Source organism: Diprion similis, chromosome 3, assembly GCF_021155765.1.
Source record: "Diprion similis isolate iyDipSimi1 chromosome 3, iyDipSimi1.1, whole genome shotgun sequence".
Classification (NCBI taxonomy): domain Eukaryota; kingdom Metazoa; phylum Arthropoda; class Insecta; order Hymenoptera; family Diprionidae; genus Diprion; species Diprion similis.
In genome coordinates, this window is record NC_060107.1 from 1,681,542 (window position 1) to 1,697,930 (window position 16,389).

Here is a 16,389-nt window from a genome sequence, read left to right on the forward strand (position 1 = left end):
TGATGATGATGATTTCATAACTGAAAATCCAATTTCATTTTCCGTAATTTGCTTTGCGTAAAACTTTCTTATGCGAATATATTGGCTGACAAATGAATTTTCAAAAGTAAGCATGTGTCCAGTGAATGAAACTAGAGTCGGAACAACAACAGTGGGATATAAATAAGTTGACGGAATGGCTTTATACCCACATTATATATACGACACTCATATCGCAAATCATTGAATTATATAATGGAATCGACTCATATCCGTTGTTTCGTTGGTGTTTTTTTTTTGTTCTCTTTCGTTTCTTATCTTTTTCGAACAAACTTTTGTGCCGCATTTTTTAAATTCGTGGCCTATAATTAAGGACACGCAAATCTGGAGGGTAATTTTATTACTACACAGCTGTAACCACTACGTGTTTCAACACTCGGAATTGTCTGCGAGAAATATCTTGGAAAACTTTCTCCTCTTTCTCGAATTATTCAGAATTCTGTAGAATGTATATTTATAATATATTAATAGTAGGTGTATATCGATGGTATACTAATAGGTTAAAAGAAAAAAGAAAAAGAAATAGGTAAAAAGTACTTTTATCAAACGCGAGCATGTTTTACACCATTTTTCACGCGTGTTTTCCGCACACAAAGTACTCGTTTCTGCGACGGTCGAGTGAGTCTGCGAATGCGCATGCGCGGAGTACCGAAAAGACTACTTTTAAGTCCTGAGAGTTGAAAGTGATCTTTTCCGCACTCCGCGCATGCGCCGTTGCGCACTAATCCGACATTACGCGCCCTAACCTCAATTCCATGCTTCGTCTTCGGCTCACCTATGATTCGTATTGCAAACTTACGCTTAGTTTGAAAAGACCGAGTTTTTGCAACCTTGTTTTACACAATATATGTACTGTTATTATACCGAGTTGCTTTTCTTTCTCTCGTACTATATCGCGCGTTATATCGAAACTGGTATGCAGTGGATATATGTATGTATACCCAAACGTGATTGATCATATATTATTATCCCCCGAAGAAGCCAGCAAAAAGTTTTGTTTACCTTTCACCCTAGTTAGCGTAATTTGCCGCGGCCTAAATACCGTCTAATACGGCGAAATTCGATTGCCAGACATCCTGGAAAAATAATTGTTCGGATATTTAGGCGCACGCGCGCCTTTGTGTTATTGCAAATCTGCTACAGACATACGATGTCAAAAATATTTTAGCGACTCTGCAGTTCTTTCGTGTATTCAGTTTCGACGTTTTTTTTTTTTTTTTTTTTTTTTTTTTTTTTTTTTTTTTTTTTTTTTTTTTCACCCATAATGCGAATATAGAAAAACTGATGATTCACGTCACATTTAAAAAATGCAAACGGATCATTTCTGCAATAATCGTCAATGTTTGCGCATGTATTATAATCGACGTGTAGGCATTTGATTTGAAACTTGTTCAGCCTTCGAACGGAATAAATTATACACCTTATAGGCATATATAAGCAACGTTTTTTCACTTATTCTTTTTTTTTTTTTTTCTTTTTTCTTTTTTCTTTAATTGGGCATAATCATTGCACGTTACGCAGGGTCATAGATTACATAGACAGTCTTGGAATCGAGTATACCTGCTTCGCGCGTTGCTTCGGAAAGTTTATTACGGTGGTGACGACGACGACGACGACGACGTCGATGACGATTATTGGGATTCAACTCGGTATATATATATATATATTCGTGCGATTCGGTGTACTCGATGTGCAGGCGATTATATTGTTCAGGTGATATTGTACGCCGATCGGTATATAGGTAATTAAAAAAGTTAATGAGATGGATCTAGATAGATATATGGAAACAGATAAGCAGATTATAACAGATAGATAGATTGATATAGACAGGTTTTTATCGCCTGGTTCTGGTCGCCTCGTTTTAACTCTCTGAACAAAGGAGAATATAATCATTAAATATATACTCGATGTTACTGTCACATACTGATTTCGGACGGACAACCTCGCGGTTATGATTGTTAATTACATTTCAAACTTGTCAGTGAGGAACACGGATTTTTGTTTTGTTTGTTTGTTTTTTTTTTTTTTTTTTTTTCTTTTATTTTTTCCTTCTTTTTATCGCCGTTTACATCGAGCGACACAACTTTTCATCACACGCAAGGATGAGCTCAATGTCAAATTCCCTTTAATTCCGGTAATTAATTGTCAACCTGCATCTACACTACCTATATATTCACATATATATATATATATATATAATATGTATGTATATAAAGGCGTGACAATCGTTCCCCTGCAAAGAATGATGACTCACGTCATTCGTCCGTATGATTCAGGCAACTCGCATCGTTTCTGTTTGCTAGCTATGCCTGATGCATTAATATTTACTATATATATATGTATACATCTATCCTATACTCGTAAATGTGAAATTAGAGAGACGAATGTGGTAACGGAATTGGCCTTTGATCAAATTTCAATCGCGCTTCGAGTGATTTTGAAGGACCGCATCATCGAATTTCTTATTTGTTTTTTTTTTTATAATTTTTTTCTTCTCTCGTTCAAATTTGCGACCGTGATCATCATATACATGTGATTTCATTTGGTATAAGGAGGACTGTGACCCAGGTATCTACGGAGTCATGATCACATATTCGTCAGGCCGGCCTCTGTCAGGTTAATATATTCGACAAACGGTGCGGGACGCATTTTGAATACAAATACATATATCACTTGTATTTGTGCAATAATGATGATGATGATGATGATGATGATGATGATGATTATAACATCGATAGGTGTAATAAAAAAACGTCGCTGTAAAACTGCAGCTGCACGATTGAAATCCCTTTTCATTTTTATTCTTCGTTGTTGTTGTTGTTGTTGTTGTTGTTACTATTATTATTATTAATTTTCTTACTATTTCAACTTCATTTCCGTTTATCGATTATCGCATGAGGAATTTCCGCTCGCGTAAAAGGATCGGCGAGTATACCGATTCCGTTTCCTTTTCATGATCGAACGATCATTTATCGTTAGCTTTAGGCGTTCGGTATCGGCTAGTATATTATTAATTGTCCCTCGAAGAAGGCCTAAGTATACTACTATATTTGCATAACGCATCTTAACCGGTATGTATATAACTCGGCCTAAGTCAATTATTATTATAACTAGAACGTAGTGTTATATACATTATAAGCTTCTGTTTAAAGTCTCTGCGATCGAGACTTGAATGGATCGGCGAAATTGCAGATCGTTTTAAAATCAAGAACAGTGGGTATAAACGTATGAATGAATGGCTTTAAGCGTCTAGCTTTGATCTTTCGTTCCGATCTTTCGTGTTTATATATATATATATATATATATATATATATATTTTTTTTAGATGGATTGTTGAGATGTTTTTCGCATGTGCAGATTTTTGATTCACTGATTTCGTTAGTTGTAAACTGCTGTTTCAGACCACCGAATTTTTACACGTAATGATGTAAGCACGAACGCAGCTGTTACAAAATTTAGAGTGTAGCTTGATTCCTACATTTGTAATTCGTTCAGATTGAAATATATCTGAACTCCAGGTGTCGATAATCAGCTATTGCAGAGCCGATAGAACGAACGATACAACGTGTAATCCGTAAGACCGGAAGCTTTCGGAGTTGAGAGATAAAGTATGCAAGACCCTCGACATTGTACCGTGCCCTCAAGCACATAACGTGGCTAATGGATAATGTATTCTAACATTGCGTATGTAATACAATTGCGATGGACTGAAAGTTCGTAATTAATAATCACTAATTACTCTACACATTAATATACAATAACAGAAGAAATACGATGGAAATGTGTTGAAAATACCGATTTGTATAATTAATTAATTAATTATTAATTAAACATATCGTACGAACCTGGAGTTATCGGCGGTGAGGAAGAATAATCTAACTTCTTTGATAAATAAAAAAATAATAATAAAAAAATTAAAAAAAAAAAAAAAAAAAAAAAAAAACCAAAGAAAGAAAGAAGACGAAACCAGTCGACGGTGATAAAGGCTGGCAAAGCTCGTTTAAGAATTCCAAGAATAATAATTGACCGTGCCAACGTGGCGACGACGGCTCGGTGAGTTTGTTTCTGTATATGTCTGTGTGTGTGTGTGTGACTAGAAATTTAACCTTCCTATTACACAGTAGGTTGATAGGTAGTTAGGTAGGATGTGGCGGACGAAATGTTTTCCCAAATGGTAATTATCACTGACTAAGCTCCCACACTCGACTAACGAAACCGCTTCGTAATCGTTCCTTACGATCCCTCTCGAACCTCCTTTCGTCTGCACTACGATTCGAGTTGACGCGTATACGCTGTTTTGTGGATAGGTATTTATTATTCTATGCAAATCGCTCTTGGCAGTGTGAAATTATTTCTCAGAAAACACACTAAATATCGTTGAATGTCTCTTGTGTAGCTTTATGCAATCCACTGTATCGGTACGTTCGTGTATGTAACTTATTGGTTCGCGGATAGATAAGTTCACAGGTTCTTCCGATTGTATTATTCGGTCGTTTATTACTTGTATATGCAGCATTTGAGAAAAGGAAGAAACTTAAATCACGAGAATCTTAATACCAACTTGTCGATACACGTTATTCCTGCACACACCATAAGTAAGTTGGTATAACTAATTGTGCAGAATTCGAACCTTTGGTTTAAGAACAGTATAGTGTTTCACTGAAACGGTATTGTCCAATGTCCACGCGTGCAGCAGCAGCAGCAGCAGCAGCAATAACCGTTTACTCAATGTAGCTTGTTGAACTGTTTTTGTTTCCAGTCACGGTGCTCATTGTTGCTTCGCCTTGACTATAATCTTTGTCATTCCTGGTGTTACATATGTGCTTGTAGACACACGCGATACGCGGCTTTGCATGTCTAACTCATCACGACCATCGTCATAATCCACTTTCACGCAAATGTTTCACATACTATGTCCATCCGTAATGCAGTGCACAGGCAGAGGCTCTTCTCTTATGTATATATATATATCTATCCTAAATATGTGTACACTGTTGATTCTTCGTCACGATAGGCCGGTAATCACGATGAGGTTTCAGCAATCCAGTGACCGTTGGCTTTCCCCTTGGGGTCCTTGTGTGTTCCAAAGATATTGTCGCAAAGGTCGCTATCCTAGCTAGCACATCGTCGACCCTGAGACGATTGGAATCGCGGTTTGTTCCTTCTTCATGTCCTCCAGTCCTTGTCCTTGGACTACTCGAGGAAACGGATTAGTTCCAACTAACTGACCACCTCTACCGTCGAGGTTCGGGTTCGTCGTTTAAAACCTGGCGCGTCGATACAACGGAGAGAACCGAATCGGCCGATGGAACTATCGACAATGATTCGTGCCAGGAGAAGCCGGGGACGGTTATACCTGCATGCAGACGGATTTTAGACGCGGACGCGTTACCTGCCTGCGGAGAACTGTTACACCGGATAACTGCCACCAGCTCATTCCAATTCTTTGACGACTCTATATTCAGCCATCGACGCACTACTTATCTATCATTAAGCCTCGTCGCCGCGGTGCCCCTCGTCCTCGTCCTCGCCTTATCCTCTCCTCCTCCTCCTCCTCCTCCCTTCTTCTCACCCTCCGGGATGATAACGAGCTGTCGATATCATCGATATATGTACCCAGATTTATACATCAGACGAGTTATGTGTACACAGTGTGTATATGTAAGGTACACGACTTTCGAGATAATTGTCAACGGAATCGGACCTCCTTCTCGTGGAAATTTCATATCGCCGAAACAATTTCTGGTTCAATTTTCACCCTATTTGATTCCGGAAAGTCTTAGGATGCGGGACGGTTAGTTGATGGAGGTGGTTTGGTTTCTAATTGTGACAGTCGATGAGCATCGAGTGGTGGGGATGCAGGAAGGTATGCTGGCCGAGTAGACGATTGGCGAACGGCTTATACCGTATGGCTATAATCGAAGTATGCCATAGTTTTCACGGCCTTGCGCGATTAAGATTTTTATATACCCTATATTCGACGATGTTGCGCTATAAGCGATCGATTTTAATGGTATTAATGTTACACATTTTTTTTTTTTTTTTTTTTTTTTTTTTTTTTTTTTCATTTACTGCAGATGATTTTTTGAAGATGTTTTCATCGACTTGTTCTGCACTTTTGTCATATAGCGTAAAACAAGCCGACGCGACGGCGAATCCAATTACATACTTGAAAACCTGAGTTATGATCTTCACGCTTTGATTCAGCATCGATTTCAAGTCTGCGATAGCTTAGATCATAGATTAGATGCACGAAGAAGAAGAGAGACTAACGAGTTGGTAAAAAAAGGTTTAAAAATAAGTTTGAAGGTCCCAGATTTTCATCTCACGAATTATAGTACTAATTTTCATATTGTTTGTATAAGTTCAGTTTTTCATGGGTAGATTTCCACGGTTTTTGATTCTTGCCAAGGCCTTGTTGGAAGTGTCTTCTGTTCGAATTGTTCGTGATAATCTTCAGCTTCAGAATAAACTTTATTTCAAGATATGTAGCCGAGTTTTCTAATTGGGAGAATTACGATTTAGAGAGAGTAGTAATGCAAGCTTGTAAAATATGCAAATTTTCTCTTCGCCTTTATTCAGTTCTCTTCCATATTTTTCTTGGTTTTTCATACACATTCGTTTTTCATGTATATACTCGTTATACGTACATGTGCATTATATATTTAATACATAATAGTGTGTTATATATAAAAGGTATGTTTGGACACTGCAACAGCATACAATGCAGTGTTAAATTTAAATTAAGCAGGAAAAAAAAAAGAAAAAAAAAATCAACCTTGAACAAGCAGAGCGTAGCTATAATGGGCGATCAGTTTTCAAGTTTTTACGATACTACTATTCTAATTACGGTGTAAACACGAATTAAAATATTTCGGTAAGAAATATTAACGACGATTCGAACAGTTTTCCGATAGATATATATGAATAAATGAAAATTGGGTGTAATTAATGCAACGCCGCCCGAGTAAAACTTGAATTTAAATGTATTAATTATATAACTTCAACGCAGAAGGCACACAATTCACGAAATGCCAATATATTACTTTATCTTCGCACTTGAAGAAGTACGAAAACTTACGAAAAATCAACAGCAACAAGAAACATAAAATAATCGTCGAGGGTGAAACGTTGTCTCGCTCGATTGTAGCATGCTTAATAAATATATTATAGAACGTTCCCCGAGAAGTCAGCTGTCTCCAAAGATTGAGCTGTTTCTCGTCAATAATCAACAAATTATCGTACCGTAGGAAGACGAGAAAAAACAAAAAAGTAAGTGCTCAGTGCGATCTGGTATACAGAGAGTTTTTCTAACAACCAAACGATTCGTGCGCCTGATTCAGGCGACCAAGGCGACTCAAGCACACGAATCGTTTCGCTGTTAGGAAAACTCGTGGCATATTTAACACCGTCTTTATTTTTTGTTCTTTCCTTGAACAGCCAATAATAATGAAACGTTAAATAACAGCGCCTACTGAAAACCGGCCCTTACTTCCGGCGGAAGACTAACCAACAACTCGTTCCACTGGGTCGGAAAATCGGCTTGTGTTACTCTTAGGAATTTCGTCACTATCTCCTTGCATTCTGTTAAAAGAAGAAGAAGAATAGATGAAAGAATTATCGATCATGTTTCAACACTGTTTCTAGTTCACTTTGAATTTATCTGAAATTGGGACTCACCGTCGTCCATCGCTCTGCCCTCATGAACGACGCTTACTGCTACTTTGAGGAGACTCGGAATGTGGCTTTTGATAACGTCGTGTCCGTTCTCGTAGAGCACCATCACGCTCTTGAACACCGCCTTGTTCTCCTCAAAGTCCTCGCGAAGAGGTAGCTGCCCTACGAAAACTGGGAATACTTGCTCCAGCGGTAGGATTGTGGGATTTGTTATGATCAGACGCGCGATCGCACCGACAATATTGTCCCGTGTTCCTCCATGAGTCTCTGTCACTATCGCTTCCGAAAGAGATTGAAGGATTTCCGAGTAATGTCTGAGTGCCGGAAGAGGGAAAAATTTAGAAAAATACATCGTCATCACGCACGCAGAGTGATAGTCGCAATCGGTCGAAAGCGGTTTACAAAGGATACGGATAGACGGATTCCTTTCCATGTAACGCTAGTTCCCCGATTCCGTAGATCGCGTTGTTTCGAACCTCTGCGTTTGGATCTGTTGACAGTTTTAACAGCCTTGGCAGGAGTTGCGGAACGAAGTTTGCTACTGTCGGACCCAGGGCTGCGAGACACTCGGATATTGTACCGATACCGAACGATCTTTGGGCCTCAGTTTTGTTCTTTTGCTGAAAGAAAAGGGGTTTGTAGTGAAGGAAACTGTCTGCATCAGTCGACTTTGGTTCGCTAAGTTTTTAAAAACTCTCAGATTGTAATTGTATAAAACCGCGTTTGCTTACCAATTTGGCCAGGAAAAGAGGAAGCAGTGCTTGGAAGTAGAGAAGGAAATCTTCTGGCTTCATGGCTTTACCAAAACTTGGTAAAACGTCTCCGGCGCATTCAATTAATAGCTCGTCTTGCTCGGCTTCGGTCTCGTCACCATCCGCCTCATCTTGGTCCTGACATTCGGTTTTACCTGAAAATTGTCCGCTTAATGAAATCATCAATTACGGAATAGCGTAGGCACGAGCCAATGAATTTCGTCTTTCTCACCCGTCATGACGTCGGTAATGCAGTTTATAATCGCATCTTTGTGACCCTCCTGAATGAGGACATCAGATTTTAGTTCTTTGAGGAGTTCGGAGTAAGCGTCAAGCGCAGCAATTGCTACGGAGCATTCCTCGTCTAATCTAATGAGTTCCGCCAACTTAGGAACAAATACCGAGAGTGCCTTTTGCGTGGCTACTTTGCCCTCGTTTGTATTTATTTTTGAAAAACTTATGCAGAATTGTAGCAGAGCTTCGATTGCGGCCTTTCTGATATCCTCTTGTGGGTAGTTGATGAGTTTGAAAATTTCTTCAAACGATTTTTCCAAGTATGGCAAGTACGCTTCTCTGTTAAGAAAACAATCGGATAACTTGTGAACAAACTTTCTGAGAATTGAAAAAAAATCTGTATAACAGAAAGTAGTTCGTACCCAGTGTTCTTAGCGATCTCTTTCAACGCAAGGATGGCCTCCTCCTTCTCTTCGACATAAGAATTTTCGACTACGTAGCCAGCTAAGTCATCGTAATCGTCCTCGTTGTCGGTATTCTCAATGTCCTCTTCTTCTTCTGTCTCACTCGTATCCTCGTAAACTGGAAACGCGGTATTTTCATTGTCCTTGAAGTGTGGCTGCGAACAAAGATAGTTTAAAATCCGACTTGCTCAGGGTGTGTTACCGTTTTGAACTTACCACAATTCCTTCTGCGCTTTGTATGCTGTGTATCATGGGTTCAACAATTCGTGGCAGAACTGCAGCCAGGTTTTGTTTCAGTACCGAACTAATCGAGGCGAACAAACCGTAGACGCATTTCTTTAAATCAGGATCTTCGTTTTCGGTCATCAATTTCATACCGAGATTCAAAGACTCTTCGGCTAGCGGTCGAAAATGATCGTCGCCTATCGTTCTCGCCAGCACTCCCAGGGTATCTGATAAATAAATAGGGTAAATAATATTTCTAAAGAGATTTTCGTGTCATAGCTTCTCAGTCTGGGTATCTACAAACCTACGGCTTGGATCTGCAGGCACATAGTTTCCGTACTCTGTTTCTCCGTGAGATATCCACGAAGGTTTTCAACGATCGTTTGAAAGTATGGCATCATATTTTCTTTACTAGCATTTGCAGCTGCTCCGATGGCACTGAGAGCCAGCTCCCTGACGTGTATATCGGCATTGGGTGTTTGTAGGGCCTTGAAAAGGCACTCCATAAGTATCGGAAGATAAGGCAGAAGTCCCTCGTTTAAATTTTCACAGAAAACTTCTAGGGCGTAGAACATTCTGTCGACCGGTGGAGACTTGCTGTTGTTTTGCAACTGCATCTGAGAGCATACGTGTCCCAAGTACTCGAACAGAACTGGAAGCAACTCAGAAGCGTATTGACTAATCTCGGGCTGCAGATGTTCTGCGAATTGACCAAGTGCAAACAATGCAGCATTGCGAACGACCGGTTCTGTACTTGTGATTCCACCACAAATACACCTCAAAAACGACTCAAGGTACTTTGATCGAATGAATTCTGAACATCCCTCGGCCAGCACTGCCATCGCTAGGTACGATGCCTTTTTAGAGTACACATTGGATCCTTGAAGTCCCGGTTCAACGTGCTGCAACTGTGACAGAAATTGAATCAGGATTTGTTCCATTCAAAATTTAGAGGGTATTGGTGTAGCCATATTTATTCGGCTCACTCTACTCTTTCTCCTTTAATCTAAGATTTACAATCATAATTGTAATAAATAAAGTCTTTACATACTTACAACGTAAGGGATTAATTTTTCTGGTGGAAGGTGCAGGGCTAGAAGGTCCAGGGTTTGTGTCGCACAAGTCATTGGTGTACTGTCATCAACATTATCACAGAAGTAAGCTTCGTCGGATTCATCCGTGGGTGGTTCAGCCATTAAGTTGAACAACATGTCTAAAAAAAAGCCAAGTAATGGTTCCTGCAAGCTCCAAGTATACAAGTTTATTCGACATTACCAATGACAGGTTCGACCAGTTTATGTTTGACGAATGCCTTCTTTTTAGTCTTGGCTAGCCAGCCCATAAACCCAACTGCCTTGACTCTAAGCGCATCGTCGAGTGTCTTGTTTGCACCAAGGGTCAAACAGAGGCTAACGAGAGCCTTGACATGGGGAGAAATTACATCCATTGCCTGCTCGCAGAGTTCATCCAGTAGCTCGAAGGCCTCGACCGCCTGTTCTTCATTGGTAACTGCGAGCGCCTGAATGACGCTAATTACCCGAGGCATCATTTGGTGATAGGCGTTTACCATCTGAAAAATATTTTGAGTAATATCAAAAATGGAAAAATAATGCGCCGGTCTTTTTATGGCGAAAAAATATACCTCAGGTTGTACTTACGGGTTGATTTCCTTCCACCAGAGGCACCAAGTGCGTTAGCGTCAATAAAACGTAGAATGCTACAGGGTGTCCCAAGTCCTGAAGCCCGTTCAGTGTGTTTTCCAAGAGGAAGACCACCGACTGGGCATGCGGTAGGTATGCGTGTGCCGCTACCTCCGTCATCGTGGATAAAGTGTACATGCCGATCTGAGGGTTTGTTCAAATAAGAACGGTAATAATAGATACTCAAAATTCAATTTATTATTAGGGATAGGATGGAAAATCGACGCCATTACCGCGTTATCGGCTCACCTCGTAACTTTGACCCACGTGTTCTACGACCGCTTTTTATATTATCGAAACAAAAATTTAATCATTAGATTTTCCATAACTTGCAGAGTTGAAAAATGTATTTAATCAGCGTGTGTGCACAGTAGAACACTTAATTATCTTTAATATAAAGTATTTTCGTTTTTGAAATTTCAGTGCCATCTTTGATCACGTGTTGGAAACAGTCGAACACACTTCGATTCCCATTAATCAACCATAGTTGCGGCGTTCTGCTGTTTGCAGAAAATTCGAACACCTAACGTCCGCGGTCAATGATGTAATTCGTGAGTGAAATAACCGACATATCGGTATTAATACGCGATCGTGATGATTTTACCTCCTTATCGCCGAGATTTTCGCTCGTTACGGATTGTTGAACGAACTGCAGTACTTCCGGCCATCCGTTATTGCCAAGTTCGTGCTTGATCACCGTGCCGATCAGTTGGGCGATCGATTTTCTTACCGAGGAATCCTGTTCGCTGAGAAGTCGCTGTAAAGAAAGATGATTCTGTAAGTTACATTGCTTTTTTTCTTGTAACCATCGCAAAATATATTATCTACCTTGAGCATCACATCTTTAAAGCTAGCTTTTACTTCCGGTGAAAGCTTAGCCCAATGGTTCCCTTTGCTCAAACGTTTTCTCATCAAAACGGCCGCGTACTGTCTTATCTGTGTAACGAATTTTCATTACGTCTAGCTAATCAATTTTCATAATGTGAAGGGATCATGGATACATGGAATAAAATCGATTGTTTGAAAATGCGATGAATCAACGCGCAATAAATGGCGAAAAAATTCGCACCTGGGGGTTGGGCGAGTCGACAACAACTGCGACCAGCGATCCTATGCATTCTGGTTTCTTGAAGGCCTCTCTTAGCTCGTTCGTACCCTGAAAAACGATCATTGTTCTTTCCATAGAAATCAGAAAAAAAAGTTTTACATCAGTACAGCATGTTATGCGGGATATTTTTTGATAACATCGCGTTATGTTTACGTTGTAATTATTTCTCGCATAAGTATTAACATGCCGATAACGACAATGTGTGCAAAACATTTTTCTTCCACATTATCTGTACAGTGCAAATTACTCCTAACGATATACTACACCAATATCGCGCTGGCATTGATATAGGTATAGACTCGCGTGTAAATTCGCGGACAGCATAGCGACACGTGCGGTTAGTCATCGTTTATAATCGACGAAAAAAATTAATTATTTCAACGACTAAGTGACTATTAGTCTCGTGTGTAGGTATAACACGATGCACCAACATAACTAGTTTGCATGCGAATCGATAACCGTATGTAAATATGTATGTTATCTTATATGTAGATGTGAAAGCCGCGCTTTGATCGAGCGATCGAATTTGCCGGTACATATGATCAGGAGGAGATGTTGCATTTATACATATTTCTCAAGAAATATAATGTGAGAAAAAGAAATGGGTAGAAGAAGAAGAAGAAGAAGGAGGGGGGGTGGTCGGGAAAATACCAACGACAATGAGTAACTCGGTTTTAAAAGTAGCCTTCGATCGCGATCGCACGAGGAATGCGATGTGCACACATCGATAACACGCGCCCCTCTCGTGTGAACGTGCACACGTAGCTAACTTCACGCTGGACACAGCCTAGCGCGTACTTCAGAGTGGTGTTGGTCAAGGGGCTGGGAGCACGTGTCGCGGGGTATTGGCCTCGGGACTGACCGAAGAAACGTCGTGTGTGTTACATACATGCATACACATTACGTCCGAATCCGCGAATGTTATATTTTTCCCGAACGTGTGTGCTGTTCTATCTATTTTCTCGTATGTACCTGCTAGAACAGCTGATCGTAGTCTCGTATCCTCGGCTAATGAGTATATCTCTATGCTTACCTGTTTGATTATCGCGTTGTCGGCGACCAATAGTTTCTCGAGAATTTTCTCCATGGTGGGAATATTTTTCTAAACCACCGCGCCGAGGCTCTGTCACAAAAATAAAAATCTTCCTCAATCGAACCTCAAATATTGCTGGTCCAGTTTTTCCGGTGTTCTTCTCGCAAGAGTCAAGCCAGAGGCGACACGAGGATATCCCGTCGTCGTTCCACGGTTTCAGACAGCGGCACTGCCACCGGTGATTCGTTCCGAGCGTCGCACCGTCAACAACGCCACGAACCCAGTGCTGGCAGGGTTATGCAGTGAATTGGTGCTTCAGCATATTACCGACTGTAGGTAAGAGTTATCAACAATCTCGGGTTACCTACCGTGGATAAAGAAAACATTACTTATAGAGTTAAGTTGTAGACGCATCACAGCGACACTGTCGATAATTTGTGTCGCGTCGGTAATTCAAGGCACTAAATCATGACTAAATCGAAACGTTTTTTAGCGCCGACGGAGGAACTCTGAATCGTTCTAAATATTATCAATTGCCGAGGACCGAGAGGGATAGAGAAAGTTAAAGAAAAAAGGATAGAAAGAGAGAACTGTTAGAGAGGTTTGAAATGAACATTTTGTAAATGTTTAATGAGCGGGTGTTTACTACGAGAAGGGGGGAATAATATACAATAGTAATGTAGCGTTTTAATGATATACACCCCGGTCGATCTGTGTAGATTCCCGGGTTTCCTTCTTGTTGCACATAGTTATAAAGACCGTCAGGGATCCCGGCAGACTTTGGCTAGCCATACCGTCTACGTACTCCACTATCCTATACCTATATACACACTATCTCAGTCACGGGAATGATAATATTTTGCTTTTATACCCATACCACACGTATATATAGGTATATATACGTTTTAACGTTTTATCAAGGATTGTTCTTCCGTATTTATGTAGTTTTCGTCGTTCACCTTTTTGCGCCGTATAACGTAATCAGTAAATCATACAATATTATTTCATTCATATAGAAAGTATCTGCGATCGTGAATAATTTGCCGAAATTGAAATATTCCAAGTGCCGATATTATCGTGCACATAAGTTATATGGAAAAATTTTAAATAAAAATTTTTTTTCATTTTTCTTTATTTTTATTTCTGTTTTTTCGTATATCCGTTTATATCCGGTTTCAAGTATCAGGAAATTCTCCCTCCCTCCCCTTCACCGGACGGGTTGAATCTCGCGTATAATATTGTTCTGCGTAAATAACGCGCTCGGTGTTGAAAGCTGCAGTTGGCAGAAAAGAAAAGAGTGACGGTGGAGGAGAAAAAAAAGAAAAGAAAAAGGAATCGAATCAATTAAAGAAGGGTGAAGAAAAGAGGGGAGAAGAGAAATAAAGAAAGAAAATGAGAAGGTATTTTCACGGTTTTCCTTTGAGCATAATAGGAGGCCAGGAATAGAGGAAACCGGGGTGAACGCGGCGCGCGGCAATTGATTAGATCGGCGTCGGCGTCGGCGTCGGCGTCGGCGTCGCGGCGTTTTTCGTACGCCTTAGTAGCACCGGCGATGCTTCGCTCTCTTTCTCGCTTGGCTCGCTTCTCGCGCGTCTCGCTCGACGAATATACAGTTTATTATTTCAGAGACCAGCGAACGAACGAACCCCTTCTGCCTTTCCCCGATCTCCGGGTTTAAGGGACGACGACGCCGCTGCAGCCATCCTCCTCCTCTTCATCCTCCTCCTCCTCCTCTTCCTCCTCCTCCTCGCGGTCGGGTTGAGATAAGACAGTCTTCCGAGTTTCAAACTTCTTCGGCATTCGAGCTTTTGCTACATGGATTCGGCGGCATATGTATACATATATGTATAAAATATCAGCTCGCAACTACCCAACGCTTCATCACGCACCAAACGCTTCACCAGAGCATAGCTATTTTCGCCTCTTTATACACCGATATGTAGATATGTTACATGCATGCATACCAGTTTACAGAAAGGCGCGCAGGGATTCTATAAAATATAACGAAACTGCACCTTGTTTCACTATACTGTTATACCGATATATAGGTTTCTCTCATGGTATTTTCTTCAACCGCTTGATTCGATCCTATGTCATTTTATTTATCACTCGCAAACATACATCGATATGTTTTATTGGTCGATCAAACCTGTATATGTATGTTAAAAAATCTGTTGAAACAAAACCGTGACAAGACAAAGGCTTTGAGAAGGTAAAGTTTCACATAAGCTAATCCACTCCGCGTCTTATATATATACTACAAGTGAAAAAGTCTCTGTGTAAAACGTTAAAAAAAAAAAAGAACCCGAGTTATATTACCAGCATCGTACAAATCACGTTATTCTGTAAATTGTTTTATTTTTTTCCATTCACAAACTCACATCAGTTGTGTAACATGAATTTATTCGTAAATAAATTCTTCACTAATCGTCTGACTATTTTTCTTTTTCTGTTTCTTTTTCCGGTCAAATGACGAGCTCGAGATAAAAAAAAAAAAAAATTCATCTTTCAAAGACGATTTTTATAAATGAGCTTATATTTATGATTACAATGCACTCGAACTGTTTTTCGTTACAGAATCGCGGGGGGCTGAATGATTTTTTTATGTTTGAAAAAAAAGAGAGATAACAATTTGATAAGGTTTTTTACTGAAATTTGTTGTTTTAAAACTTACCTCCGTATATAATCGCAAGAACTTTCTTCCAGTCAGATTTAACACGGTTAGCCAATTCAGTTGCAATTCTTGAACATTTTTTTTGCCCGGTTTTCGTTTAGACACACTTTTGATCCGATTGCAATACATCCCGTGCACTTTTGATATGACGTCATCATAGTTTTTGTAGGAATTACGATCGCTGGTGTAACGCTTATATATACTTATCCTATATATGTATAATACATAGAAAGTTCGATCAAATCCATCGATAATTCAAACGTATATAGAGATTTTTAGGTGGAGGGTAAGGATACAGGAATATTCGAGTTTTTGAAGAAGTGAAAATTTTAAAAAGTAGACAATTTCGTGGTATCAAGAAGTAAAAGAATAAAAAGGTCAGAAAACAGAATGCCAAAATCTGGAATCATCAGAATTTGTTGCAATAATGTATAGAATTGCATGTAAACAGATTCAAGATTCTACCGTTCCACGTTTTTTTTT

The 16,389-nt window shown here is 39.8% G+C and overlaps 1 protein-coding gene across 2 annotated transcripts; it reads right to left on the bottom strand.

Annotated features, from left to right (window-relative positions):
* Nucleotides 1–6,589: 6,589 nt before the first annotated feature.
* Nucleotides 6,590–13,396, bottom strand: LOC124404167 (importin-4-like). 2 transcript variants are annotated; one of them, XM_046878097.1, is made up of 15 exons: nucleotides 13,233–13,396; nucleotides 12,161–12,247; nucleotides 11,920–12,027; nucleotides 11,696–11,848; nucleotides 11,050–11,235; nucleotides 10,667–10,961; nucleotides 10,447–10,604; nucleotides 9,696–10,299; nucleotides 9,383–9,618; nucleotides 9,125–9,321; nucleotides 8,701–9,041; nucleotides 8,448–8,623; nucleotides 8,128–8,330; nucleotides 7,720–8,030; nucleotides 6,590–7,623 (listed from the first exon to the last, which is right to left on the bottom strand). In XM_046878097.1, the coding sequence occupies exons 1-15, from the start codon at nucleotides 13,284–13,286 to the stop codon at nucleotides 7,511–7,513; spliced, it is 3,222 nt and encodes a 1,073-aa protein (XP_046734053.1). In that variant the 5' UTR covers nucleotides 13,287–13,396; the 3' UTR covers nucleotides 6,590–7,510. The 2 variants fall into 2 exon arrangements, with proteins under 2 accessions (XP_046734053.1, XP_046734052.1); XM_046878096.1 differs by having other exon boundaries at nucleotides 8,128–8,336.
* Between the last annotated feature and the right edge of the window lie 2,993 nt (nucleotides 13,397–16,389).

What these genes read in the sequence shown, in the direction of transcription:
- LOC124404167 (XM_046878096.1), bottom strand. Translation starts at nt 13,286, where the DNA reads ATGGAGAAAATTCTCGAGAAACTATTGGTCGCCGACAACGCGATAATC. An exon ending in ACAACGCGATAATCAAACAG is followed by an intron (nt 12,248 to 13,232) that starts GTAAGCATAGAG and finishes ATCGTTTTTCAG; the next exon opens with GGTACGAACGAGCTAAGAGA. An exon ending in TTAAAGATGTGATGCTCAAG is followed by an intron (nt 11,849 to 11,919) that starts GTAGATAATATA and finishes CTTTCTTTACAG; the next exon opens with CGACTTCTCAGCGAACAGGA.